At 40.1% G+C, this 26,336-nt stretch overlaps 1 protein-coding gene, 2 long non-coding RNA genes and 1 pseudogene across 3 annotated transcripts in view; 2 read left to right on the top strand and 2 right to left on the bottom strand.

Annotated features, from left to right (window-relative positions):
* KYAT3 (kynurenine aminotransferase 3) overlaps positions 1-8,002 on the bottom strand; it is a 67,026-nt gene extending 59,024 nt beyond the window's left edge. The window contains 2 exon segments of the mRNA XM_045835307.1: positions 3,834-3,933; positions 7,735-8,002. Of these exon segments, the coding sequence (XP_045691263.1) occupies positions 3,834-3,933; positions 7,735-7,745 (111 nt within the window). The 5' untranslated portion in view covers positions 7,746-8,002.
* Positions 1,616-23,840, top strand: LOC123816379. Its single transcript, XR_006785265.1, has 3 exons — positions 1,616-1,830; positions 19,740-19,864; positions 23,704-23,840. It is a non-coding gene; the product is annotated as an uncharacterized LOC123816379 (long non-coding RNA).
* On the top strand, positions 9,801-11,704 carry LOC123816380. The gene is made up of 2 exons (XR_006785266.1): positions 9,801-10,174; positions 11,010-11,704. It is a non-coding gene; the product is annotated as an uncharacterized LOC123816380 (long non-coding RNA).
* On the bottom strand, positions 15,779-26,330 carry LOC123816377 (annotated as a pseudogene).
* Between the last annotated feature and the right edge of the window lie 6 nt (positions 26,331-26,336).

Genomic DNA, 26,336 nt, shown 5'->3' with positions numbered 1-26,336 from the left:
TACTCAAACTGATGGCTTAAACATTATGGGTTAACATTAGTCATGTACAAATGCACAGCTAGTCATGACCTTGAACCTATGCACCTGATATATGTAACAATATTTAAAGAATTGCCTTAGGGCTTGTTGATGTGCAGGAATGCATGAGGATAATCTATCCCCTTTCCCTTCCTTTGCCTGCCCCAGCTCATGCCTAACTAGCTACCTATCCTAATGACCTGACTTCTCTAAAACTCAGTTTCCTCATTTGTTAAAAAGGAAAATGAATACCTACCCTGTGTAATTGCTATGATGATTAAATGAATTAAATCCACAGTGGAAAAGCAAAGTTCTTGGTATATACCATATGGTGCCCACTCAAAAGGTAGAAAAGATTCTCTTTGACACAAGTAGGACAAGGAACTTTATACCACAGGGTGTTAGGACAATTGTTGCATATAAATTAAATGTACAATAGATAATGACTTCATATCAAAAAAGAGAGCTATGATTTCTTTGGGGGAGAAAAGGCTGAAGAAGGGAAGTTTTTATCTTAGTTACTATAAAAACCGTTTTTGTGCTTCTCTCATGGGCATGTAAATTTTAGAAGCCTTTTTTTTTAAAAAAATAGACGTTTTTAGAGCAGTTTTAGGTTTGTAGCAAAATAGAGTGTAAAGTACAGAGAGTCCCCATACACTCCCGGCCTCCACATACACACACAGCCTCCTCCATCAACGAGGATCCCCATCAGAGTGATACATTTGTTACAACTGATAGCCAGCCCGGACACCTCACCAGATGTCCGACGTTCACATTAGGTTTCACCCCTGGCGTGTTACACACATCAGAGCTTACAGCATACAGAATAGTCTCCCTGAGAAGTCCCACTTAGGAAGGCTGTTTTGAAGACAAGCAGATAATAGGTTATTAATGGGCCACACATTGCGATCTGAATGTCTAAGCCTTAACTGAAGACTGGTCTAACAAAGGGTGACACTATTAGGCAGTAGGAGTTGGTGCTCCATAAGTCCTCTCATGAACAATTATTTCCTCCTTCCTTCATTCTTATCTCCCATCCATCCACCCATCCACCCGGCTTTCTCTCTCATCTACTAGTTTTGTTCTTTGGTTTTCCAGCACCAGAGGTTAGGGTTAGGGTTAGGGTTAATGTAATCTTTCAAGTTTCTATGCCTTTAAGATTTCGGTGCTAAAACAGAGGATAGTGATTTTCATCTTGGGTTCATCTTGGTTCTTTTCTTGCTGTATAACTGCAATGCTTTTCCTTAAAATTTAAAATATTATTTATTTAAAATTACAAAAACAATACAAATGTTTTTAGGAAAAGAAAGCAGATAGTCCAGATAAAGTACAGTCCATCGCCGTTCACATTTCCTTCCTCTGAGGTAACCTATATATCAAGATTTTATTGATACAAATGATGGTGTGGAGGAATTTCTTGTGAAAACAGGTTCATAGTAAGTAGTCAGGCTGGTTCTGGTAAGTCATTCTCGATTTAGATTCCTCAAGACTGCCAGGCGCGCATCACCCTGGCAACCAGGGCCACGCCTGCGGGTGCGCAAAGGATTCTGGGGGGGCCCCCAGGAAGGGCGGGGCAGGGCGCACGGAACATCCCCTGCTGGAGGGGATGGGGGGGAAGTCTGAGGCCACACGGTTGAGCAGGCGACGGGTGAAGAGCCAGAGCCTGCGGGAGGGGGGTGCTGCAAGGCCGCGTGGGCATGCAGGCTGGCGCGCTGCACAGCGTCTCCAGGTAGCTGCAGAGGGGAGAGCCTGGCGGGGAACCGGCTTTGGGCGGACATCTCCCCGGCTTCATTACGCCGGAGCCTGAAGGAGGTAGGCGGGGAGGGGAAGAGGTTCGGGCTGCAGGCCCGCGCGGAGCTGTCCACCGCCAGGTGCCGCAGCCTTCGGTGGGCTATCAGCAACGGGAGGAAGGGAGGAAGGGGCATACAATTGTTTAAAAAACGGTTCCTTTCTTTTCGGGCCTTGCTTTTTAGGAAATACGTACTATATAGTTTTAACATCTTAGTTTTTGCACAGATTTTTGTTCTGTTATTTTCAGCTCTTGAATCTATGTAGGAGTTGTAATAACAAATATGTAAACAGCTGTTTTGCCGGATACTTTGCTAATTAAATAAAACGTTCCTTTTTCCACTGAACTCTGCCTCCAAAGTTTTTGCTCTGGCGGGGAGCCTTGGACCCCTGCTGGTTGAGTGCAGTAACACTACAGCGCCACTGCGCTGTTCAGTCCGCTCTGTCCTGTGTCCAAGAGCAGGAAGAACACATTTATCCGTGTGACCATTTTAACTGCAAAGGCCTTGGTGAAATGTAGGGACCTTTCTGATGTGATTGTTAAAGATGAAAAGCTTTGAATTCTATCCCAGATAATCTGTAAATATGAGTAAAAGTATTGTCAGTGGTGGTTACCCGGGATGTACATTAGAATCACTTGGAAAATTTTTTCAAAATACATTTCAGACTTACAGAACAAGATTCTCTCAGGATGGGTCCTGGGCATGGACATTCTAACTGAGCTTGACAGATAAATAATAATTCTGCGCACACAGCCTTAATTTAATCCCATGCTTTTTATCTGATCGCCCTGAGTGATCGTACCCACTCCCTCAGCTTCAGCCTCTGCATGGAGAGCTTCAACTAAGGTAGTCATGGCGCTAACAAAGATGAGAGCTAGAACCCAAGACATTCATGAGGTAGAAATAGTATTTACAAACAGAGGGAGAAGTCCATTGTTCTTATGAAAATTTCAAACTTACATAAAAGTCGAGAGATTACTATTAGCTTGAACAATATAAAACTGCCAGTATTCACCCGTGTTTGACCTACAGAAGGACAATTTCATGATTCAACATAATCTAAAACACTCATATACATATTAACCAGATTCAGTAATTATCAAGATTTTGCCTTATTGGCTTCATCTTTCCCTTTTCTTTTCCTTTTTACTTTTTATTGCTGAGTAATTTTAAAGGAAATCCTAGACCTTAAGTCATTTTACCCATATATACTTGGCATATATCCCTAAAAAAAAAGTTTATACAACTTCATTGTGATTATCACACCTAATTAACAATAATTCCTCTGTACCATCGAATACCCAATACACATTCATACTTCTCTGTCTTTAACAATATCTTTTTACATTTTGATTGATTGAATTGAATTCCTAAACAAGGTGAACACATTGCTTTGGTGGTTGTGGTTCTTAAGCCTCTTTATTCCGGAGCAGTCCTTCCAAAACACCCCTCTTTTATCTCATGCCACTGACTTGAAGAAACTGGGTCATTTATTTACCCTGGGTTATGACAGTCATGGTGTAAGAATGAGCTTTGTGTCCTCTTCCATGATGTTATATAGTCTGGACCTCAGTCTGCCATATTGCCTGTAATCTTGAAGTCACTGTGTCTGTACTTATAGTCAGTATATCATTTCTTGAGTATACAGAGCCTATCCTTTACTGTGCCAAAGCTAGAGCCGGGTGAGTATGGTATCCTGGTTATGAAAGCTGTGTGACCTTGGGTAAGTTACCAAACTTATCTAAGCCTCTGCTTTTTCATTTATAGGATAGGAATGTAACAATAACTTGAAGAGTTCTGTAAAGATAAAATGAGATACTGAATACACAATGCCCAATATTGTGCCTGATACACAGACAGGCAAGCAGTTGCTCAGTGAATATCAGTTCTCACCAATGACAAGCAGTGACTTTAGCTTATATAATGGAAATACTCTTTTCAAAACATTTATAAAGTATCTGAAAAGTTATACTTTTTGACATCAGAGAATATGTACAATAATTTGTAAGATTAAGCAATACCTACAGCAGAAGTGGAGAGTCTGAAGATTTTTGGAGAATAAATCATCTTCAGGAATTTAGCTCTACTGCCAAGGGAGCAGAGTCTCCTCTGGGCCCAAAACATGCTATAGAATAAAAGAAAAACTTTTAAAGAGAGTGCTATTTACATTGCTGTCAGACAGTTAACTGGTAAGTTTATATCAAATATATATATATATATAAAGTTTTGATAGATTTTTCTCTATGATATAATTTTTAAAAAAGATTTTATTTATTTATTTTTAGAGAGGGAAGGGAGGGAGAGAGAGAGAGAAACATCAATGTGTGGTTGCTGGGGGTCATGGCCTGCAACCCAGGCATGTACCCTGACTGGGAATCAAACCTGTGACACTTTGGTTCGCAACCCGCGCTCAATCCACTGAGCTACACCAGCCAGGGCTACTTTTTTCTCTATGATATAATTTCTTATCACTGGAATCAATGTAATCATTCTAATAAAATCCTCATACAAATTTATTCATGTTATTTTAAACCAGACATCTGCAAGGATATTGTTAATTAAAAGTATAGGGCTCCAACTTAGTCAAGAGCATTAAGTAAATGTTTCATTTCTGGTAGCTATAAAATCCAGAATATTTCAGTCTAAAACCTACTCAGACTTGTCTGAATAAGTTACTAGTAAAAGCACAATCTATAACAGTAAAGTTATTAAAAAAAGGTTATTTAGAAAGGATCATATCTGGTCCCTGATAAATATAAATACATGAAGGATTCTTAGGTTATTTTCTCAGATGGTACTTCCCTCAACAATTCCATAACTAGCAAGTCATTTCAGGAGTTGCATAACCAGCATGAATTCTAAGTTACTTCTATAGCTATCAGGATGTCATTATCAATTATGGGGGAGGGAGATCAAAGAAAAATGAAAGTCTGTTATAATGCCATGTGGAAGTGGGAGAACACTCAGCTTTCTAAGGACATTAAACCAAACAGACACTTCTCATGAGCTTTTTGCTCTGCAAATGTTGAATCGGGATGGCATTTCCTGCACCTCTGATCAAATTTTTATAAAAAGAGATCCTAAGAATTCAAAAGAACACTGAAGCTACCAAATGTTAAGGCTACAGAAAGCTTTATATATAAAAATAATATATTGGATGTTTCTTAAAAAGAGGACTATAAAATCCTAACCATCATGTGATTAAAATCTCAGCTTAAATAGGAGTCTCTTAGCCATTCTATATCATATCAGCTTATTTTAATTCTCTGCAAAGCACTTTTTTCGTGTGTTTGTGTGGCTGGCCACTCATTCACGAATTTATAATAGTATAGTTCACTACTGTATTCTCTGGTATATAGTAGGTATTTGATAAGTAAAAGTGTTAAATGACTGAATGAATACATAAAATCACATAAATTAATAATTTGAATGGATATTTGTAAGTCCTGTTAGAAAATATTGTTTCTTTTTGCAAAGTGTTTTTTGCAAAGTGCAAAATTCAAATTATCCCTTGTGTTTTATGCCTTTCAAGTCAACGATCAGGTTTTCTTATATCAAGATATACTGCCCTGGCGGTGTGGCTCAATGGATTGAGTGCCAGCCTGAGAACCAAAGGGTCGCCCAGTTTGGGCACAAGCCTGGGTTGTGGGCCAGGTCCGCAGTAGGGGGCACATGAGAGGCAACCACACATTGATGTTTCTCTCCCTTCACCTCTCTAAAAAAATAAATAAAATCTTTTTTTAAAAACCATGCCTATTCTTGTGTCATTAATTGTTCTAATCAACGGTAAAAATATCAACTGGGTTAGGCAGTAGAGATAGTTTTACGAAAACTTATCAAACAACAGGAGCAATCTTCATTCAGTATCATGGCGTTATTTGATTTAGGACAATTTTTTTTTTCAGCAAATAAACATCCAGTTATTTAAATTCAGCCTAAGTTCTTTGGTATTAAGCAAAGTATAAGCAAAATGTTTTCTTGCAAGTAGAGAAATGAGAGAAACCTCTTTTACTTTCTTGGGATAAAATGGGGGGAACAGGACTAGGAATCAGGATACCTGGCTTCTAATCCTTAATCTATTTAAAAAAAAGAGTGGGGGTCTGCTGTTAGACAAGTCACTGACTCTTGTGGAGCCTCCGTTTTCCCATATTTCAAAACAGATGAATAAATGAATCCTTGGTTTGAAGGTAACCTCAGAAGGTAAGTCCCTGGCTGATCATGCCTGAGCTCAGATGGTAGCTCTTGGGAGATTTCACCCCAGGTGGTGAGCCCTGCTCTCTGGCGGCAAGGCCTCAGTACTGCTAGTCAAGCCATGTCTCCTTCTAGAAACACCATGTTCCTTTGGCTCTTGACATAGTACCACCTTTCATTTTCCTTCTACCTGTCCCCAACCTGCTGCGAAATGATGGAATTCCTCCATATACAGATCTGGGCTCTCTTCTCACTAGGTAATCTCATTGTGGAAGGAATTGTGAGAGTGATGGGTGAAAAAATGACTCCAAAACCTAAGCAGGCTGATAGAGATTCAGAACCTCTGATATTTTTCCTCTGCACTTTAAATAAACACATTTTAAGCAGCACTTTTCTAATGCAATTATCATTCCACATGTATGCTGAATAAGTAACAAATCAATGAATAAATCAATAAATTTGGATGGCCTTGAAAAGTGGGGAGGGGGGATCAAAAAGGCATACAGCTTTAATTCTAAACAATATTTTCACTATGTTTTTTTCTAGTTTTCTCCTTTTTAAGACAATGTTCTGTGAAGAAAACCAGGCAATTGTGAGTCAGGGTAATCTAGAAAACCTGAATATGAGATATTACACATAAGTTACACTCCATATTCAAATATGCGTGGCCAACAGAAAATTTAACCATTCTCATTGGAGTAAGTTGTTTAAAATGAAGATACAGAAATTATGTGTGGCAAATTTAGGGATGACCTGAAGCTGAGAAGGTTGGTAAATTTTGGGGGGCAGAATTAAGAGCTAAAATGTAAGCAAGATAGTCAAAATGAATTGTGAAAAGATGAAAGCTCTGGTCTTAGATCCAAATGATCAATTTATAACCACTCTGTATATGGGAATGAGAGGTAGGGAGAGATTTAGTTAATTTGACATAAATAAGAACATTCAGGTTAACTGAAAGCTCAAGAAAGATTTGATGTGAGGTGACTGCAAAAAAGGTTAGTGCCAAAAGTCTGACCAAAGGAAAAGATCATTTGCATTTCCTGCTCTACCTGTTAGTCCACTGCTAGTCCACTGTTAGTCCACTGCTATAAGGTGCAATGACACAGCAGAGGGCATGTAGGAGGTGAACAAGGTACTGGCTGGTTTAGTGCAATGGGAACAAGACTCAAAGTCGTGTCATTGGAACAAGGGTGGAAAATATTAACTATATTTAGGTGGCACAATACTTAAGAAGACGTAACCCTGGGATTGTTGAATGGGCTGTTCTGTGAAAATGGGGTTCGTGTAATTATAAATTCTTGAGACAAGTGTAGCTGGCTGGTGTGAGTTGTTTTAGCACAATGTGAGATAAAACTTTCTAATAGCTGGTCTGCACCATTGGTGCCTGGTGTGGACGTGAGCAAGCAGCCCCAGTTCTTGCTTCAGGTACTAACTGCATGACCTGGAGGTGGAGGAATTGTTTTGTACTGGGTACGGGGCTCCCCCTTACAGAGTTGCTCGGACTCCAAAAGTGACAGATTGGACTGCTTTTCTCTTTTAACTAAAAACTTTAGATTCACTTACATGGCCGGTTAACAGCCTTTGTTTTCTTTTTATTAAAAATACCATTATGGATAAACTGGAGTCGGTGTTACCCATGCCACGCTGTTTTCAAAATGCCCAAACTGCAAAATCAAGAGCAAAAAGGGCAATCGATAACCGGGGTTCAAAGTCCCCACCCTAGAAGGCCAGTCACCTTGGTGCCATCCCTTTTCCAGAGGAAACTCCGTTAATTCCAGCGCTGCCCTCCTGCAGCCTCCCCGGAGGTCCGCCAGGGCCGGGACCTGGGGTCCGGATCAGGAGGCTGGATCTGGAGCCCCGACCCACGCAAGCTCCAACGCGCTTCCGGCTCAGGAGTGACAGTCCTATTCCTTAAGGAAATCCAGACCGGCTCTTCTTCCCTGCCGCCGGCGCGCGACGCCCTCCTTCCCCGTCTCGCCGCGCAGGACACTGCTAGCCCGGACGCTAGTTTCACTGCACACCGCGCTAGCTTCACTGCATACCGGAATTTCTCGTGGCTCACTCACCTTCTTCGCGAGACAACTCTGCTTCTAGAGCTGGTCCTGCCAGGGATCCAGGGCCTGGTGGGGCGGGATTCGGAGGTGGGGGGGCGAAGCCTGGGCGGGGATGACGCGGGTATAAGGAGTACGATTGCGGATTGGCTGAAGGCGGCTGGGATCGCGGACTGGAAGGAACTGGACGGGAATGGGTAGGGAGGAGGTGAAAGGTGCAGGGCTGAGGGGAGTACTGGGGTAGAGATCAAGGTGCACATGGTTGTGGCCAAGGGATAGATAACCTTATGGGGTGTGTACTCAGGCCTCGATAGGCTGTGAGAACTGGTCAAGGTGGGTAGAGGAGCGGGGCGGGTTAGATCCGCGTGATTGAGGCTTAGCTAAGTGAAGGGGGTGGGGGGTGGGGCGGGACTGAGATGTGGCCCGGGATTGGGTACAAAATTTCGACTCAGGCCACTGATTGGCTGTGTGTGACTTCTGGGGCTGGGGCTGGTTATTTACAGGCGGCTTGTTTAGGAAGAAAGGAAAGCTCTGAGGCCACAGCGTTTAGGCACGTGGAGGATTGTAGTCAGAATAATGTTGGAAGCTGCTGGAGAGAGGGCAATGCTAAAGAGAGTGCAAAAAGATGTATTTATCACCCGTGATGAGGATGAAGAAAAAACAGAAATGAGTTTGATCAGAGAACTGAGAATGAAAGGAGGGATGTGAGACTTTGGACCTGCATACATAACACTTTAAAATGAAGAATGCAAATCGTCAAAGAGAAAAGGAACTCCTTTGGGGAAGGCGATGTTATGGAAAGGAGAGCTGCTGTTAAGAATGGAGTTTTCATCCATTCATGCAAAGGATAATAATTCCGATTATTACGCTAAGTGAAATAAGCCAGCCAGAGAAAGACGAAACACCGTATGATCTCACTCATATGTGGAATTTAATGAACCAAATAAACGGTTGAACAAAATAAAGCCAGAGGCATGGATACATGGAACAGACTGACAGATCTCAGAGGGGAAGGCGGGGGGAGGATTCCAAGAGATGAGCCAAAGAACATATATGCATGTATACACAGCCCATGGACACAGATAATCATGTGGTGAAGGCTGGGGAGGGAGTGGCTGGAGAGGGACAAAGGAGGGGAAAATGGGGGAACATCTGTAATAGTGTAAACAATGAAAAAAAAAGGGAGTTTCATAATTACATTTTCTTCCCTTTCTATTTTAAGAAGTTAAGAGGGTAGGTGGTGTGGGCCTGACAGTAGCATTGTTTTTCATGTCTAGGGGAAAAGAATAAAGATCATCTTTGGTTGAAGAAATTACTGTTCACGTAGCTTAAAGGAGGTTCAGAAGATGGTAAGGTGAATGGAGAAATCATTGTGTACAGTACATAATCTGCTCCTAGATTTTGAGTTGTTTTGAGAGGCATTCATTAGTCAGTAATCTCCAGACAAAAAAACCCACCAGGAGCACACCTGTAGTCAGAAAATTGGGTTTATTTGTCCTTGCAATGAGGGAGAACACACACCTTGTGCAAATTTGAGTCATTTTAATGACAGTATTAGAATGACATAGGATTTGGGTGATTTGGGGGTGGGATTCAAGGAAACGAGATTCAATCTGTTTTGGGTGCTGTCAAGATGTGGGGTACTTATGAGATTGGGTGTCATAATACAGCTTTACGAGGAAGAAGGCAGGAAAATTGCAAGGTGAAGCCTGTAACTCGTAACTTGTAAAAAAAAAGGCAAGTTTATCAGCTGGGAAAGGAGGAAGTTTGGTATTTTTGCAGTTGCAGAATGACCTTGTTTTATCCGTGTTTAGGCAAGATTATGAAGTGATCTTGTCTGTGGTCGCACTCCATCAGGATCACAGTGTGACTTTGTCTTATGCAGGGGTTGTGTCAGGTTGTTATGTTTTATAGGGACACACCATAGATAGTTCCTAACAACACCAGCCATAAGGGTGTCATTCAGCTCCCCATTCCAGCTGCTGCTTTTCTTTTTCTTACATTGAACAAATATGACTTGAGTAGACAGGTGCTGAGGCTTCTGGGGAAAATGAGGCAGAGAAAGTGTGTCTTAAACCTTCCAGGAGGAGAAACAAGAGAGATACAAACTGACTTCAGAAGGTGGTAAGTACCATAAAGAAACAATGAGGGGTAAAAACAGCAGCTAGTTTGTGGAGGATGGTCAGGGAAGGCTTATTGCTTTTTGGGGTGTTTTTGGAGGAGCTAATATTTAAACCCAGAATTGAATGATGAAGAATCAGGCTTGCAAAAAATGATTCTGGAAAGGGAAAGAGCAGCTGAAAAAGGCCCTTAAATGGGAGCAAACTTGGCATGTTTATGTAATAAGTAATAAGAGACCACTGTGTGTAAAATGTAGTGGTGCAGGGGAAAGTGCTTCCAGATTAGGGTGGAGAGGAAGGCAGGGCCAGGCCATGCAGAGCAGAGGAGACCGCAGAAAGGAGTTCGGATTTTATTCTGAAGCAGCCATTGGAAAATCTTGGGCAGAGGAATTTAAAAACGATAGTCTAGCTGCCTTGGAGGTGCGACTTGTGGGTTGGCAAGAGCAGGAGCAAGAAGATCTGTTAGGAGTTTGTTAGAGCAAGAGATGAGGTTGGTGACTCAGGTACTGGCAGCGGAGGGAAAGAGGGCTAAAGAGCTCAACATTCTTTATGGTGACATGCACTTATTTCCTTGATTTCAGCACTTCCCCTTCTGCTATCAACTACCTGGTGTCCACTGAGAAATAATAATTGACTAGGTGTTTTGTCACCAAAAAGGACTTATTCTGGAAAAAGAGAGGGTTGCAGCCCGTTGGACTGAGTGCCAAGATGCAGTGCAGGGGTATTTTAAAAAAGGGAAAGGAAGTTAAAGGCAGAGAAAGTTAGAACCACAGAGGTTTACTAGAAACATAGAGTTTTTTTCTCTAGGGTTCTCACGTGTGTGGTTCTTCCCAATACAGTACTGTGTGAGAACTTCCTTAAGTTCTAGTTCTTCCCAGAGACCCTCCCGACTGATGACGTTTGCTCAGAGTTCCAGTTTGTCTTTACCACTAGCTTCTCCTGAATTCAGACAGTCTGTTTACTCTCTCCAGAGTATACCAGTGAACTGCTGATGTGCTCAGGTGAGGATGGACCTATTGGTGGGGCTACAGCAGACCAGGGGTGGAGACCTGGGGATCTGCTTGTTTCTTAGAAAGGCCTTTAAATGATTCTTCTGTATTTACTCCTGAACCTTTGGAGCGTTCTATGGGAGTAAACTGAGTTGGCTTTTTGGCTTTCTTCATGATTGGTCTAGGATTCAGCTTGTTTAAATCTGCTGTCAAGTATCGCCTGCCCATTTGCTTTATAAGTTCTGTAATTTTGTTGCCACTGTTATTTCACTTACTGTTTTTGTTCTCCTGGGGCTTAAAAGATCTCCTTACTGTTATACTAGTGGGTCTTAAGTAGAGAGAGAATGTAAACGTGTTTAATTTGCCATCTCTTGTTGTTATTGGTTTACACACATGTTCATTAAATGATGGAATGACCAAATGCTGGGCATCTGCATGCTTTGTTCATGTGCTAAGCCTTGTGTTATCTTTATACTCATGTTGGTGTTTGATGAGAAATATAAGTGACTCCCTAGAGTTAATAGCTAATAAATGCGTTTTCCTTATATCTTCTCCTGATTTCTATTCTGAATAAAAAGAAAATACTTTCTTTTTATCAGTAAGATAAAAGACTTTATCTTACAGATAGATAAAGCCTTTTCCATTGCCTCATATAAAATACTAAAAAGTATTCTGAAATATAGCAGAGAGAGGACAGTATAGGATAGTGGGTAAGCCAAACTGTCTGGTTCAAATCCCAGCTCTGCAATTTTCTAGCTGAGTGACTTTGTGCCAGCTACTTCATTTATCTGTGCTTCAGTTTCCTCATCTGTAAAACGTGGATACTAGAACCTTGCTTATGCTGCTATTGGTTGATTTCATAGACTTGGAAAAATTTAGAGCTGTACTTGCTTCTTAGTAAGCACTAAAAAATTGTTTTTTAAGAAAAAGGAAAAGAATCTTAAGAAGGGAGACTGGTTATTCTCCAATATTTAGTATTCTCTTGTCTAATAATAATAGACCTTCCAAACTTCATCAGAGTACATGGGCGTTTGGTAGAAAGACTGCATTTCCAGCCTCTCTTGAAGCTTGGTCGGCCGTAAGATTAAATTCTGGCCCATAGAACATACGTGGAAGCTGGATATGCCGCGTGCAGGATATATCTTGAAGGGGTACAGTATGTCTTTATCAGTTCCTGGGTTTGCGGTTTCCCCACCAGTCCGCGTGCAGACACGATGGCTGCCGCCGCCTTGGACCACTAGAATCCGCTAACTGAAGATGGCAGAGCAGCCACCACTCCAGCCCTGGACTGTACTTACATGAGGGGGAAATCAGTTTGTTTTAACTTATTTATATGTTGTTGTTTTTTTGATACGTGGTCATGGTATGGCTGTGGCAGTTTAGTGACTCTTTTAGTTTGCTTAGCACAGGCATCCCACTTTACTTTTACGGGGGCCTTCCAGGTGACAATAGACGAGTGACAGGGAGGAGATGAAGGTGGAAGATGTTGGCAGTGCCTCATCCTCTGGAAATGCCTCTCAGGAGGTGGCTGTCACTTCTGGGTACTAAGAATGTGAAAATTTGGCAGGCAGGACATTTTTACTTTGTCTTATAACCCTAGCGCTGTACTAAGAAATACCTACTCTAGGAAAAAAGGGAATTCAGTCTGGGTTTGAAGTTCCTAAAGCCTTTCCCACCTTACATTCCTGCTGTAAAGAGTTATATTCTTGAAAGTTGCTGAGACTAGATCTCAGGCATTCTCATTACCCCCACACACAAGTTAACTGTTATCTGTGTGAGGTGATGCTTGTGGTAATTATGTTGATCTTGGAAGTCATTCTACAGTTTATATGTGTATAAAATCATCACATTGTACACTTTAAGTATGTACAGTTATATTTGTCAAGAGTTATATCCAGTTTTCAGCCCCATGTAGCTATTTTAAATACAAGATTTATGTTTGTATGTATTATTAAAGTACATGCTTTTCAGCCAGATACTAATAGCTGTACAAACATTAGTTTAAATATTTAAAAAATCATAATGGAAATTGTATAGGAATTACAACTTCTATTGTAATAGGAATTACAATAGGAAGGCTGCCCAGGGTGACTATGTATCTGTTTATCTCTGTGTGTGCTGCCTGCCTGTCTGTCCACATGCACATTTATATGCTGCATTTATGGCAGTTTAATCTTAGCACTGGTTACCTGAGTCACTAAGAAATTTTTTCATAGTCTCTGAACAATTTTTAAAAAGAGGAAATGAATTTTGACATTACAAATCAAATTGGTAGGAAAAAAAATTCTTCAAAACATCAGGTCCACGTGTAGGATATAATAATAAAAATTGGCCTTGTGGAAACTCTGGCAAGTATTGTGTCCTTCAAGACGTGGACCAAGTGTGTGTGGCTTCTGGCTAATGGTATCAGAAAATATCACTACATAAGTGAGTATCACTCTGCTAGAGCCTGGTAGGCATCGCTCTTCTGAGGAAGGTTTTATGTTTCCTTTCTCAGTCTGGCTTTGCCTCTGGAGTTCCTGATTTGCATTCATGTTGGAGTTCTTAAGCTCTTGGAGGCTCTTACAGGTTCTATGCAGGTTCTCAGCTCCTGGAGGGTTTCAGTGGGGACTGCCCCTTGCTCCCTCTATCTGTCATGGTGTGCAATGCCCCCTGGCACCGCTACTGGTCAGTACTATGTGCTTTATGTCAGGTGGCTCCTCTGAGCGATGGTAGGAATATAAATCAACAGTAGGTTCTCTAGGTTTGTAAAGAAGGGGTAATGATGAAATCAGTTTTGGAGAGGGAGAGGAGGAGTATTCTACTCTAAATAGTACAGAAATTTAAATAACTATAAAATTTCTGTAGTATTCAATAGGATATTAAATAATCAAATGTTAAACTTTCAGGGAGAAGCATCAGGAATGGTGCTGGGATGATACACTGTTCATGTAAGATGTTCATTCGTATGTTTAAAAATACTTATTTATGGTTTACCATGTGCCCTGAACCCTTCTAGCTGAGTCTGCGATGAACAAAATAGACAATGTTCCTGCCCAGATGGAGTTCAGAGTGTAGTGGGGGAGACAGGCAATGAATCAGAACAAACTTTGATGATAAAATGTAGTGATAAAATACTGTGAAGAGAAATAAAAATATTGGCCACTAGATGGAGCTCATTGCTCTCTTCTTTCACTTACCAGTCCACTCTAAAAGAGAGATGCTGTGAGCATGTTACACCATTGAAGTGTTTTGGGGGCCAGGTGGTGGGTGCTCTTTCTCTTCCGATCTCCCCCTCCCAACTTAATTTCTTTTCTTTTCTTTTTTAACTAACTGTCTGCTAAGGGGAATATGGTTAAAAACATACTAAGGAGGCCTCTGAGATATCTTGGGGTAAGGGGAGTAGATCAACTCCTTCCAAATCAGAAATCCTCTCCCCTCAATTTCTTGGGAATTTAGTTTTCTGTACTTATTTGTTTAATCTCTGAATTCACCGTAGAATATTTCCTTAAGAGAGGGACTACAACTATGTTCTCACTCCTTGGGAGAGTATGTAGTAGATCCTCAATGAATATTTTTTGAATGAATGATCCTTATAGCCTAAGCAATTACTGCTTTTCCCACAGGGTCATCTAATTCTCTAGGGACTCTGTTTTGAAGTTAGGTGGGAAAAAAATCGCAATAAAAACTGGGTAAGTTTGACTGTCTTGCGTTCTATGAAATCCTGTCTGTCAAAGAACTCTCGGTGGGACAGGTGGGATGTGCTTGTGTGTATGTGTGTTTGTGTGTGTGTATGTGTGTGTGTGTGTAGTAGGTATATTATGTAGCACTCTGAGTTCTGGGCCATATTTTTTCCTCTTTCTATTTAGATAAAAGTCTAACACACATAATGGACATATTTTTAGTGCTCAGTGGAACTTAATGAATATTGGGCACATGCTTTGTTAGGGCTAACTCTATAAAGAAGGTTCTTAAATCTTCTCTTCTACAACGAGTAAAAGGAACATCATAAAAACTGCAAGGGAGTTGGAATTTAAGGAGATTCATGATGGGTCATGTTTGAATCCACAATCTCTTGGTCTTAGAATGGTTTCCAGCGCAGAGATCCTGTGCATGTGTTGTTAGATTTCTATCTATTTCATTTTTTAAAAAACAACCATTGTAAGTGATATTGTTTTTTTAAATGTTGGTTTCCAATTGGTCATTTCTTTTATATAGAAATACAGTTGAAAATTGTTTTTTTTGTGTTACAACCTTGTCTTTTGTCTTACAACCTTGTTAAACTCACTCATTTGTTCCAAGAGGTTTTATTTTTCATTTTTAGATTCCTTGATATTTTTCCTATATGGATAATCATAATGCCTGCGAATAAAGACAGCTTTATTTTATCTTTTCTGATCTATATGCCTTTATCCCTTTTTCTCCCATATTGTACTAACCCTTTTAGTATAATGTTTAACTGGACTGGAGAGACTAGACATTCTTGCTTTGTTCCTGAGTTAAGGGCAAAGCATTCAGTTTTTCATCACTAAATACGTTAGGTGAAGGGTTTTTTGTAGATTCTTTTTAATCAGCTTAAAGAAAGGTCACTTTTTCTCAAGTGCAGTTGTTGCGGAAAAAATTACTCACACGCGGGGAGATGGCGAAGCACGATCCTTTATTACGCACGGGCTCAGAGGGGTTAACCACACAAATTCTCTGAGCAAAGAGTTTAAGCTGGAGTTTCCTATAAATACTTGCTACAAGGCAAAAAGGGAGGGGGGAAGCAATTGCTAAAGCAAGCATACAGAAGCAGAAGTGAAGGTTAATGCTTTGGCCTTGAGATAACAAGCCATTATCCTAGGAAAGGCCACTGGCCAGCTCCTACCTAAAAATAGCTTTTGTTCAGCTACGTCCTGTCACATCAAAACAAAAGGCATTGTGAAATTTTGCAGGTGTTACAGAGAGCACTGCTTATCAAAGAAGCTGCAGAGCATAGAAGCTTTTTATGGGGTTTTCTTTTCCTGCCACATAGCGACATTTTTCCAAATTCTAAAACTGCTTGAGTTATGCCTTCGGCAAAGAGTGAACAGGAAAGCTCTATTCCTTAAGTCTTTAGCTTATGATACATCTCTTCCTTCTCATGTCATTCTGGAGATACTGTATTTCTTTATGAAGTTTTTCACTCTCCTGTTTGAATCCTTCATTCAGAAACCGGGCTTGTTCCTAAAAAGGACAAATCATGAATAAAGTGTAGCAGTAAGTAAATCCCTAACTTCTATCTATTTTCCACATTCACAGAATTTTTTTTAGAATTTAATTTCTTCTTGAACTTTTCTCCATTAATTTTTTATTATACTTTCTCTTGGGCATCCTAGCCTCATGATTACTTTTTTCTGAGCCTCCTTTAGCTAAGAAAGATTTTTTGGCTTATACTTTCTGATATATTGATAAGCTTCAAATTACAAGTCTTGGTCTTTTATCCCATTAATTCTATACATTTGTGGGCAATCTTAATCATATGTTTGTTTTCAAATCTTACCCTATGCATTAAACACTTTTATACACACATACACAGGGAGACTTTTATATACACACATATAATACACACAAATTCTTAAAATCAAATGGAGTGTCTGAATTTTAGATCAGTGAATTGGATTTAGGCCTCACAGACTGGGGGCAAAGGTAGCAGAATATAAATAAGGGAATCCAGGCCGGAAACTGTCCATATGGGCTTCCTGCACATCGCTCATCACACAGACTGGGAGTAGGGCCGAGGAAAGAGTCAGGAGTGACAGACTGATGCCAGTGTGAGAGTTCAGGAGTCTTTCTGCTCACAGCTTCTCTTAGAATTAAAGTCATACCACATGTGACAGAAAAACAGTCATTGTGGATTCCTTCGAATGGTGAAGGGGATTTGAATATCTTACCAAGCTGTGTGACCCTATAAAAGTTATTTACTCCTTTCTGAACCCCTATTTCTTCTCCTAAGTCATGGGATAGAGTTCTTGCTTCATATAATATTAAAGAAAAAGATACAGATAAGACATTTTTTATAATGCCTAGCAGATAATAGCTACCATTGATTGAAGACTATACTGATAAATGACTAGACGTGATATAAATTCAAATACAATTTTTAATAACCAGACATAGGCAGGCCCAGGACAGGCAGACAGATAGGATTGAAAAATATAAGTGGGTAAGAAAGGTCCTTCTAGGGCTTCATGGTCTAACAGCCACTCAAAGAGATCAGGGAGAGTGGAGAGAAAACAAGAAGAGAAACCTCGAGGTGAAGCAATTCAATACCTGAAGTTTAAGATTGAGAACTCTGTCTCGTTCTGCCATTAACTGGGCCTTCTCCTTGTCCGCCTTCTCAGTCACTTGTTTGCAGAATCTCCTCATACCTCTTTTCTTTCTGCTCCATCATCTGCTGATTCTTTATCTGCATCTCCTCCAACATTTTTTTTGCAGCCTCTGCAGATTCAGCTTTCATACGTTGCTCTGTCAGGAGGAAAGGAAGAAAAAAAGCTCATGGGTGACCATGTTGCTTTTTTTTCTCTGCACACTTACCTGTTGCTGTTGCTCCTGGCTGCATCTGCCATAGTCAGAGCTCACTTCAGCTAGTGAGAGGCATCTTTGCTCATTTCACTATTGTTTAAAGACCCCAGGTTCACCCAGCCAAATTATTTGAAATTTTAAAAGCTTTCGAGGCTATCTAGTCTCTTGCTCCTCACCTTCAATCTCCTTTTCCTTCTCTGTGAGAGTCTGGTCTATCTGTAGAATTGTTTCAGTCACAGCCTCCTTGGACTCCAAGTATGTCCGAAGAATTTCCTCACTCTAAGACCCAAAGAAAATGGAGCTAGTAATAGGAAATATCTGTAAGCACCTATTCCTATTTGCCTACCATCTTTTCCTCTGGGAATTGCTTCCCTTGGCCCTGGTGTGTCTGGTGGTCATGATGCACATGCTCCAGGTTGCCCAAGCATTGTACTCTACAAAGCAGATTCCTTTTTAAGAGACTGATAAATATGGATGGAGAGTCTCTGTTCTTTGAGTGAGGGCTCTAATTTTGGAGCTGTTAGTGCTGTGGTCCAATATGGGGTGAGCTTGCTGGGGAATGAACCCACTGTGGAGAAAGCAGATCTAAGAAAAGGAGGTGGAGGGGGAGTGGAGGGAGGGAAGTGTGGGGTTGAGGGGAGCAACAGACAGAGAGATAAGTGTTGGTTACCTGTATTCCCTTCCTGGGTTCCTGACGGTATTGTTTTTCTAGCTCCTGCCTCTTCCGGATAAAAAGATGATATCCTCCTGGTTTAGAATAAATCCCCTGTTTTATATCTTCTTCCAGAGGATTGAAGATATCCTTAAGTAAAGCTGAGCAACGATCTGATGATGCTTTCATATTCTGTGTACAAATGTCTTCTTCCTTTTTTTCTAGCTGGGCCTTTAATGTGAAAGTAGGAAGTAGAAATAATGGAGAGAAGATGTTAGCTTGACCTCAGAATTTTTGGAAAAGCTTCTCAAAAAATAAAGTCTGTGCCCCCTATGAAACTCACAGGACCACATCCTCTTGATCTTGTGTTTCTAGTGAAGTTCCTTTCTCCCTGGAGGTAAAGTTTATGGCAGAGATTGCTATCCTTATGTTAGCATTTATGCTATGCATCTGCTGATCAACATGGGCCATGGCCTTTTGCACTGCATCTGCATTCTTCATCTGCGCCAAGGCCAGGACCCCATCCTGCAGGGCAAATTCCCACAGCTGATGGTATTGACATAGGTCAGCACTAGGCTCTGTAGTCCTACAAATACACCTTTAGAAATAAACTTCTGCTTTTCAAATTGGACCAATGATTGCATATGGAAGAAATGTGGCTCAATATAAGCCTGCTTAAGATAACTAAGACTACATATTCCTTTGCTTTTGGCTATAACATTAAATCAGTCTGATATCAGCAAGTATGTAATTTGATTAGGGAGCTCTGATTGTTACCTCTATGCACTTAATTAAAGTTTAGAGAAAAGAATATCAGTTTTTGAATGAAAAAAAGTTTCAAAACTTTGAGTCAATCATAATAAAATTGGTTCTTGTCATAATAATAACAATAGTGGTTCTTATCATTTTAAAGTCTAGTGAAAAATTCCGTCTCATAACAATATACCCATTTGTATTTTCTACTAATATTTCACTTTCTGAGATCCTAATCCATATAAATATAATGAAAAAAATTTACCACTAATTCCATTTTGGAATAAATGGTCCACATCCTTGAATGAGTTCTTCATGAAGACTTTAATGGCCTCTTTCTCACTGGCCCTGTGCAGGGTCCAGCAGCTCCTGGAGCGGTTTCTGTGGGCAGCTGCACCTTCTGGGCCATCTGCTCATCATAGAGGGCAATGGCCTTTTTCACTGCGGCTGAGTTTTCTATCTGGGCCAAGGCCAGGACCGCGTTCTCCATGCAGGGCAGACCCCCACTGCTGATGGCATTGATGTAGGTCAGCACCAGATTCTCCAGTCCTGCAAAAGAGAACAAATGATAATGTTGACTGTAGTTGGGGTGAGGAATCAGTCTCTTCTGTGTAAATCTGATGATAATCTTTTGCCACTTGTTTGCTTCATAGCATCAGTGACCTCAGTATCACCTGGAAGCTTGTTAGAAATGCCTACTCTCAGCCTCTGCCCCAGATCAACTGAATTAGACCCTCCTCTGGCAAGATCCTTGTGTGATATGAATACATATCAAAGGGTGAGAACCTCTGTTCTGGATACTATAGATGTGTGTTTATTGAGTACATGTACTTTATCGCCAAGCACCATTAGGACAGGAAATGTACCTCTCTCATTTATGTCCCTATCATCAGTCCTGGTCCGTGGCAAGCAATTGTAAAATTGTTATTTGTGAAACAATTAAAAAGGAGTCCTTTCATGTTATTTATTCTAATAGAACACTGTCCAAGAGAACTTTCTGTGATGATGGGTGTGTTCTATACGTGCTGTCCAATAGTGGAGGCACTAGCCCTTTGTAGGTATGAGCCCTTGAAAATAGCTGTGTAATCAGAACTTCTAATTTTCTTTAACTTTTAAATTAATCTACATTTAAATTTAGATAGCCATATTTGTCCATTAGCTACCTTAGTGCAGGTAGCTAAGGATAGTACAGGTCCAGTTTACTAGGGCAATTTTAAGCAATAGATCTTCTTTTCTTTGTCCTTTCCTATCTTTTTCTCACCCAAGAAATTTGACTAATAAAATCTATTAGAAATGTTGTGTCATCTAGAATGTACCACAGAAGTAGTAGTAGATTTGCATTTTTCACAGATGACACTAGGTGGATGTTATTTTCACCTTCCTTTGGTCCTAACAGTGAGAGTAAAGACTAGGGAAGAGGACTCACGAGGTCCATTGACCTTGATGCCTCCTGGAAGTGTTTTAACTTTGGAACTGTTGAAGATGTAGGAGCAGAAGACTGTAGCTTTTTGCACGAAGTCGGAGTCTAGCTCATCATCATGTAGGGTCTCAAGCTGGCCTAGATTCTTCCCGTGAGTGGGCCGATCAAAAAGTAAAGCATTTCTTCTGTGGGAAGAACTTCCGGATACAGAGTCGAGGAAAATTAAAATCTTTATCCTTTTGATCGTCAACTGGAAAAAGGACAAAAAAGGACTTTGCTTAATATAGGGGTCTTGGGAACTTTATCTATAAAGGACCAAACAGTAAATATATCAAGCTTTGAAAGTCAGAAGGTCTGTTTTCCAAGTACTTAATTTGGCTATTAGAGCATGAAAGCAGCCATAGATAATCTACAAATGAATGGGCATAGCATTAATCCAATAAAACTCACTTATGAGACAGCTGGAAGGCTGTATTATCCATCATTTGCCTGTGGCCATAGTTTGCCAACCACTGGACTAGTTCACTGTTATGCTTTAATCTGTTTTCTCTTTTTTTAGTATATTTTACTGATTATGCTATTAGAGTTGTCCCATTTTATTCCTCCCCTTTATCTCCCTCTGCTCTGCACCCTCTCCCTGTACCCCCTCCTTCTAGCATCCCCTCCCCCTTAGTTTATGTCCATGGGTCATCCATATAAGTTCTTTGGCTTCTCCATTTCCCATACTATTATTAACCTCCCCCTGTCTATTTTGTACCTACCATTTATGCTTCTTATTCCCTGTACCTTTCCCCCCATTCTCTCCCCCATCCCCCTCCCCACTGATAACCCTCCATGTGATCTCCATTTCTGTGATTCTGTTCCTGTTCTAGTTGTTTGCTTAGTTTGTTTTTTGTTTTTAGGTTCAGTTCTTGATAGTTGTGAGTTTTTTGTCATTTTACAGTTCATAGTTTTGATATTCTTTTTCTTAGATGAGTCCCTTTAACATTTTATATAATAGGGCTTGGTGATGATGAACTCCTTTAACTTGACCTTATCTGGGAAGCACTTTATCTGCCCTTCCATTTTAAATGGTAGATTTGGTGGATAGAGTAATCTTGGATGTAGGTCCTTGCCTTTCATGACTTCAAATACTTCTTTCCAGCCCATTCTTGTCTGTAAGGTCTCTTGTGAGAAATCAGCTGACAGTCTGATGGGAACTCCTTTGTGGATAACTGTCTCCTTATCTCTTGCTGCTTCTAGGATTCTCTCCTTATCCTTAATCTTGGGTAATTTAATTGTGATGTGTCTTGGTATGTTTCTCCTTGGATCCAACTTCTTTTGAACTCTCTGAGCTTACTGGACTTGCATGTCTAGTTCCTTCGCCAGATTGGGGAAGTTTTGCTTCATTAATTTTTCAAAAAAGTTTTCAATTTCTTTTTCTTCCTCTTCTCCTTCTGGCATCCATATGATTCAGATGTTGAAACAATTTAAAGTTGTCCCAGAGGTTCCTAAGCCTGTCCTCATTTTTTTGAATTCTTGTTTCTTCGTTCTGTTCTGGTTGAATGTTTATTTCTTCTTTCTGCTCCAAATTGTTGATTTGAATTCAGTTTCCTTCCCTTCACTGTTGATTCCTGACATATTTTGCTTTATTTCACTTTGTATAGCCTTCACTTCTTCCTTTATTTTGTGGCTGTACTCAGTCATTTCTGCAAATATCCTAATTACCAGTGTTTTGAACTCTGCATCTGATAGGTTGGCTGTCTTTTCATTGCTTAGTTGTTTTTCTGAAGTTTTGATCTATTCTTTTATTTGGGCCATATTTCTTTGTCTCTGTGCACCTGTTACATTGTAAAGGGGCAGAATCTTAGGTATTCACCAGGGCCAGGCAACCTTCTTTGCTGCATTGCGGAGCTGTCTGTGGGGAAAGGGTCAGAGAAGGAATAATGTTGCTTGCTTGGCTCTCACCCTGCTTTCAGTCACTTTCCTCGATTTCCACAAACAGATTGGGCCCTTTCAGGTGCTGATCATTGGGTGGGTGGGCTTGTGTACATTCTAGGATCCTGTGGGCCCCTCAAATGGACCCCCCTTGAGATTAACAGTTTCTCCCACCATTGGAACTCCCATAGGTTTTTACAGTCAGAGGTTTTGAGGCTTATAGTTTCTGACCCTGGAACCATGGGTTGTGTGGTCTGTCTCACTCCCCAGTTGTTTCTCCTGGCTTATCTGCACGTGTATGTGGGATATCATGGTCCACCAGCTGCTGCTTTGCAGCACGTCCTCTCTGCTGGGTGCTCATCTCTGCCCCTCCTACCAGTCTGGATGAATACTTCTTTAACTCCTTGGTTGTTGGACTTCCATACAGTTCAATTTTCTGGCAGTTCTGGTTGTTTTCTGTTTTTAAATTGGTTGTTTATCCTTCTTTTGGTTGTGCAAGGAAGTGAAGTGTATCTATCCCTCCATCTTGGCCTAATCTATTTTCTTTAAATAAATGCCCACTCTTCTTCATATTCATTGGCTAATTACAGCATCACAAGCCCTAAGCAGGGACATAAAATTCATTGTATCATAGCACAGGGAGAGCTGAAAAAAAGCGAAGCTTATTCTTAGAATGAGAAAAAAGACAATTCAATGTCAAATCTACTAATTCAGGTACTAAACAAGCAGGCATTAATTTTTTAGTAATATACAGCTGAGGAGAAGTAGAAAACTATAAATATTGGAAAACTAAGTAGAAAAAAAATTTTAAAAAGTGGTAGTTGCTAGTGTCTTGTCCTTCCCAATAACCAATTCTAAGTCCCCTTCACCTTTCCTAAGTTTGAGTGAATTCTCCAGGTACTCATCCGCTGTGATGCGTTGTCCATTTGCTTCCAAGTCTAGGGAAAAGTCCCTCAGTGTCCACACAAAATCTGGAAAGAAGCGTATGAAGTCAGCAGAATCCTCAATCTCATTTGCACCAGGTGAAGATTTTGCCCGTATTCGATCTGTCATTTCTGTCACATAGCTGAGTAGCAAACTAAGGAAAACTGGTGTAAAAGAACAGTGCCCCTCATCCCACATTAGTCCCACATATTCAAAACCTTTGTTTCTAACCCAAGAGTCAATTCTTCAGTAGGCAATTAGGATCTTTCTTTTGCCCTTGAATTATTTTTTTACATTTTCTCTTTTTGTGCTTGATTCACCAGGATTCACATTCACATAGCTTGTTTTTTTAACAGGTCTCCCTCTGATTTTGATGCCGTTCTTGACCACAAAAAGGATACTGCAGCTGGTCCATGGCCTGCTGGTTGATGGTCCCCATGCTGTTGTACACAAAGGTGCTGCTCAGCAGTATTGCGAGAGCAAAGATCCAGGAGTCGTTTTGGTTGTCACCCTGGAAATCAGAACACGTTTGGGCCAGGATTATGTTTCATTCTCATGGCACTTTCCAGATCAGCAGTAGTAAAAGGATGCTCATTTAATGAGTGTTTGTCTGTGTGTTTTTTTTAGATTAATGACCTATAAGAGGAAACCAAATCCAAATGAAAATGATTGTTAATAGGACTTGGACTTTGAATAGTTTTCTGATTACTGATTTTGGTGTACACTGATTCTCACTAGATCCTCTTATGATCATTGGCAGATAATTGTGAAACAAATAGTCAAGCTTAGTAGACATTCTAGGCCTTAAGTGTAAATTTTTATTGAATTTTCTCTCTTTTACAGCAATATTGACATATAATAGCAATAATATGTATAGTTATTTTATTGAACAATTATTATGTACCTAACACTTTCCATTCTTATTAAATATTCAAATATTCCAAACAATATTATGAGGCAAATATAGATTATTTATCTGTTTTATAAATGAGAAAGCTGAGGTTAAAAGAGGTAAAATAATTTGTTAAGGCAACTGTGTTAATGACAGAGTTTAAGTTTAAACAGTATAGGACTTTTTGAACATAAATCTTTAACTAAAGCTCTCTGCAGTATAAGAGTCATGGCATTGATTTTTTTATACTGCCTGTATACATCTGGGTTAACTGGCTTAGCTTATAGCCTGTTGTTAGTAACTAGACCACTATCTATTGACGACTATGTGCTTCTTCTGGGATTCTGCCTTATGAATATTTTTCTGACCTCTGATTGTAAAACTTAGTCTCATAAAACATAAGCAGAAATGAAAAAAGCATAGTTTGGTTCAGTGCAAGCTCTTATTTGAAGAAAAGTTAAATAGTGTAGAGGATATCCAAATATGAGGGGCTTGTCCCCAAACTGAATCTTCAATACTTACCTTCTCTACATCTCCCAGGCCCTCAGTGTCAAGCAGCACGAGGGTGTGGTCTGCCTTTTCAGGATGAGGCATACACCACATCCAGATTCCCTTGGTGTGAGACTGCACCGTGGAGCCCAGAGAGAAGCCTGCCTCGGGGAGAGGAGGTGAGAGGGAGTGGAGTTTTAATAGCAGATGTGTCTTGAAACTGAGATAAGAGTTAACATATTCAAGGAGAGAGAACCAAAACCACAACCAGTATTAATCTGAATCTTACTTACAATTAGAGAAATAGGGAAAAATTGAATATCCATTACATGAAAACATTCAATACCTTTTTATGATTAAAAAAACAAACAAACCCAGGACTAGAAGGAAACTAACTCAACATAGTAAAGGCTATGCATGAGAAACGTTCAGCCAACATCGCAGTCAATGGTGAAATACAGAAAGCTTTCCTTCTATAAAAAATTAACCAAAGTAGTTCAAGGAGCTACATGTAAGAGCTAAAACTATAAAACTCCTAGAAGAAAAAAAAATATGGGAAAAGCTTCATGATACTGGATTTGCCAATGATTTCTTGGATATGACAGCAAAAGCATAAACAACAAAAAGAAAGTAGGTAAGTTGGACTTCAAGATTAAAACTTTTGTGGATCAACAGAGTTTAATATTTATCCTACAGAGTAAGGAAAAATGTTTTTCACTTATGAATCCATTAAGGGATTGATATCGAGAATACACAAGTAAGCAAAATATAACCAGAAACATTGAATTAAAGAACAAACTGACAATAACCAGAGGGGAGAGGGGAAAGCGATAATGGGGGAAAAGAGGGGAAGGCCCATCAAGGAGCATGTACACAGGCCACGTGGACAAAGCCAAAGGGGGTAGGTTTGAGGGTGGGAGGCAGGGATGGGTGGGGGGGGGGGGCCGAGGTGGACAACCATACTCGAACAACAATGAAAAGAGAAAAAAAGAATAATAACAACACTAAATTAAACACAAAAAGAAATCCTACAGTGCAACCCCAGAAAACAAACAACCCAATTAAAATTTTTCACAATTAAAAAATGAGGAAAGGACTTGAATAAAAATTTCTTAAAAGAAAAAATACTAATAATCAATGAACACATAAAAAGTTGATTAGCATCACTAGCCATTAGGGAAATACAAATCAAAACCACAATGACATACTATTTCACACCCATTAGGATGACCAATATCAAAAAACAAAATAACAGGTATTGGCGAGAATGTGGAGAAATTAGAATTCTGTGCATTTCTGGGAGAAGTGTAAGATGCTGTAATTGCTGTGGAAAATGATATGGTGATTTCTTTAAAAATTTAAAGCATATACTTCCAGGAAAAGAATAAAAATTTATGCTTTTAAAAAAGAGAAATTAAGACAAAGTGAGAAGAGACAGTGAGTTGACTCAGATTCAGATAAGAGCAGAACTATAGATTGAAAGTTAGCTTTCAGTATTCCTCCCATCTCCAACTTTCTCTCCTTGCAACACCATACTCAGTGCTGGGAGTGTGTGTGGACAGAGGGATCTGGAAGAGCTGCTCTGGTGTCACTCACCCTTGGTCTTCC

Source organism: Phyllostomus hastatus, unplaced genomic scaffold, assembly GCF_019186645.2.
Source record: "Phyllostomus hastatus isolate PE091 unplaced genomic scaffold, TTU_PhHast_1.1 phas_contig_209, whole genome shotgun sequence".
Classification (NCBI taxonomy): domain Eukaryota; kingdom Metazoa; phylum Chordata; class Mammalia; order Chiroptera; family Phyllostomidae; genus Phyllostomus; species Phyllostomus hastatus.
Note: the sequence above shows the minus strand (reverse complement) of the source record. Positions and strands in the feature narration are given on the sequence as shown.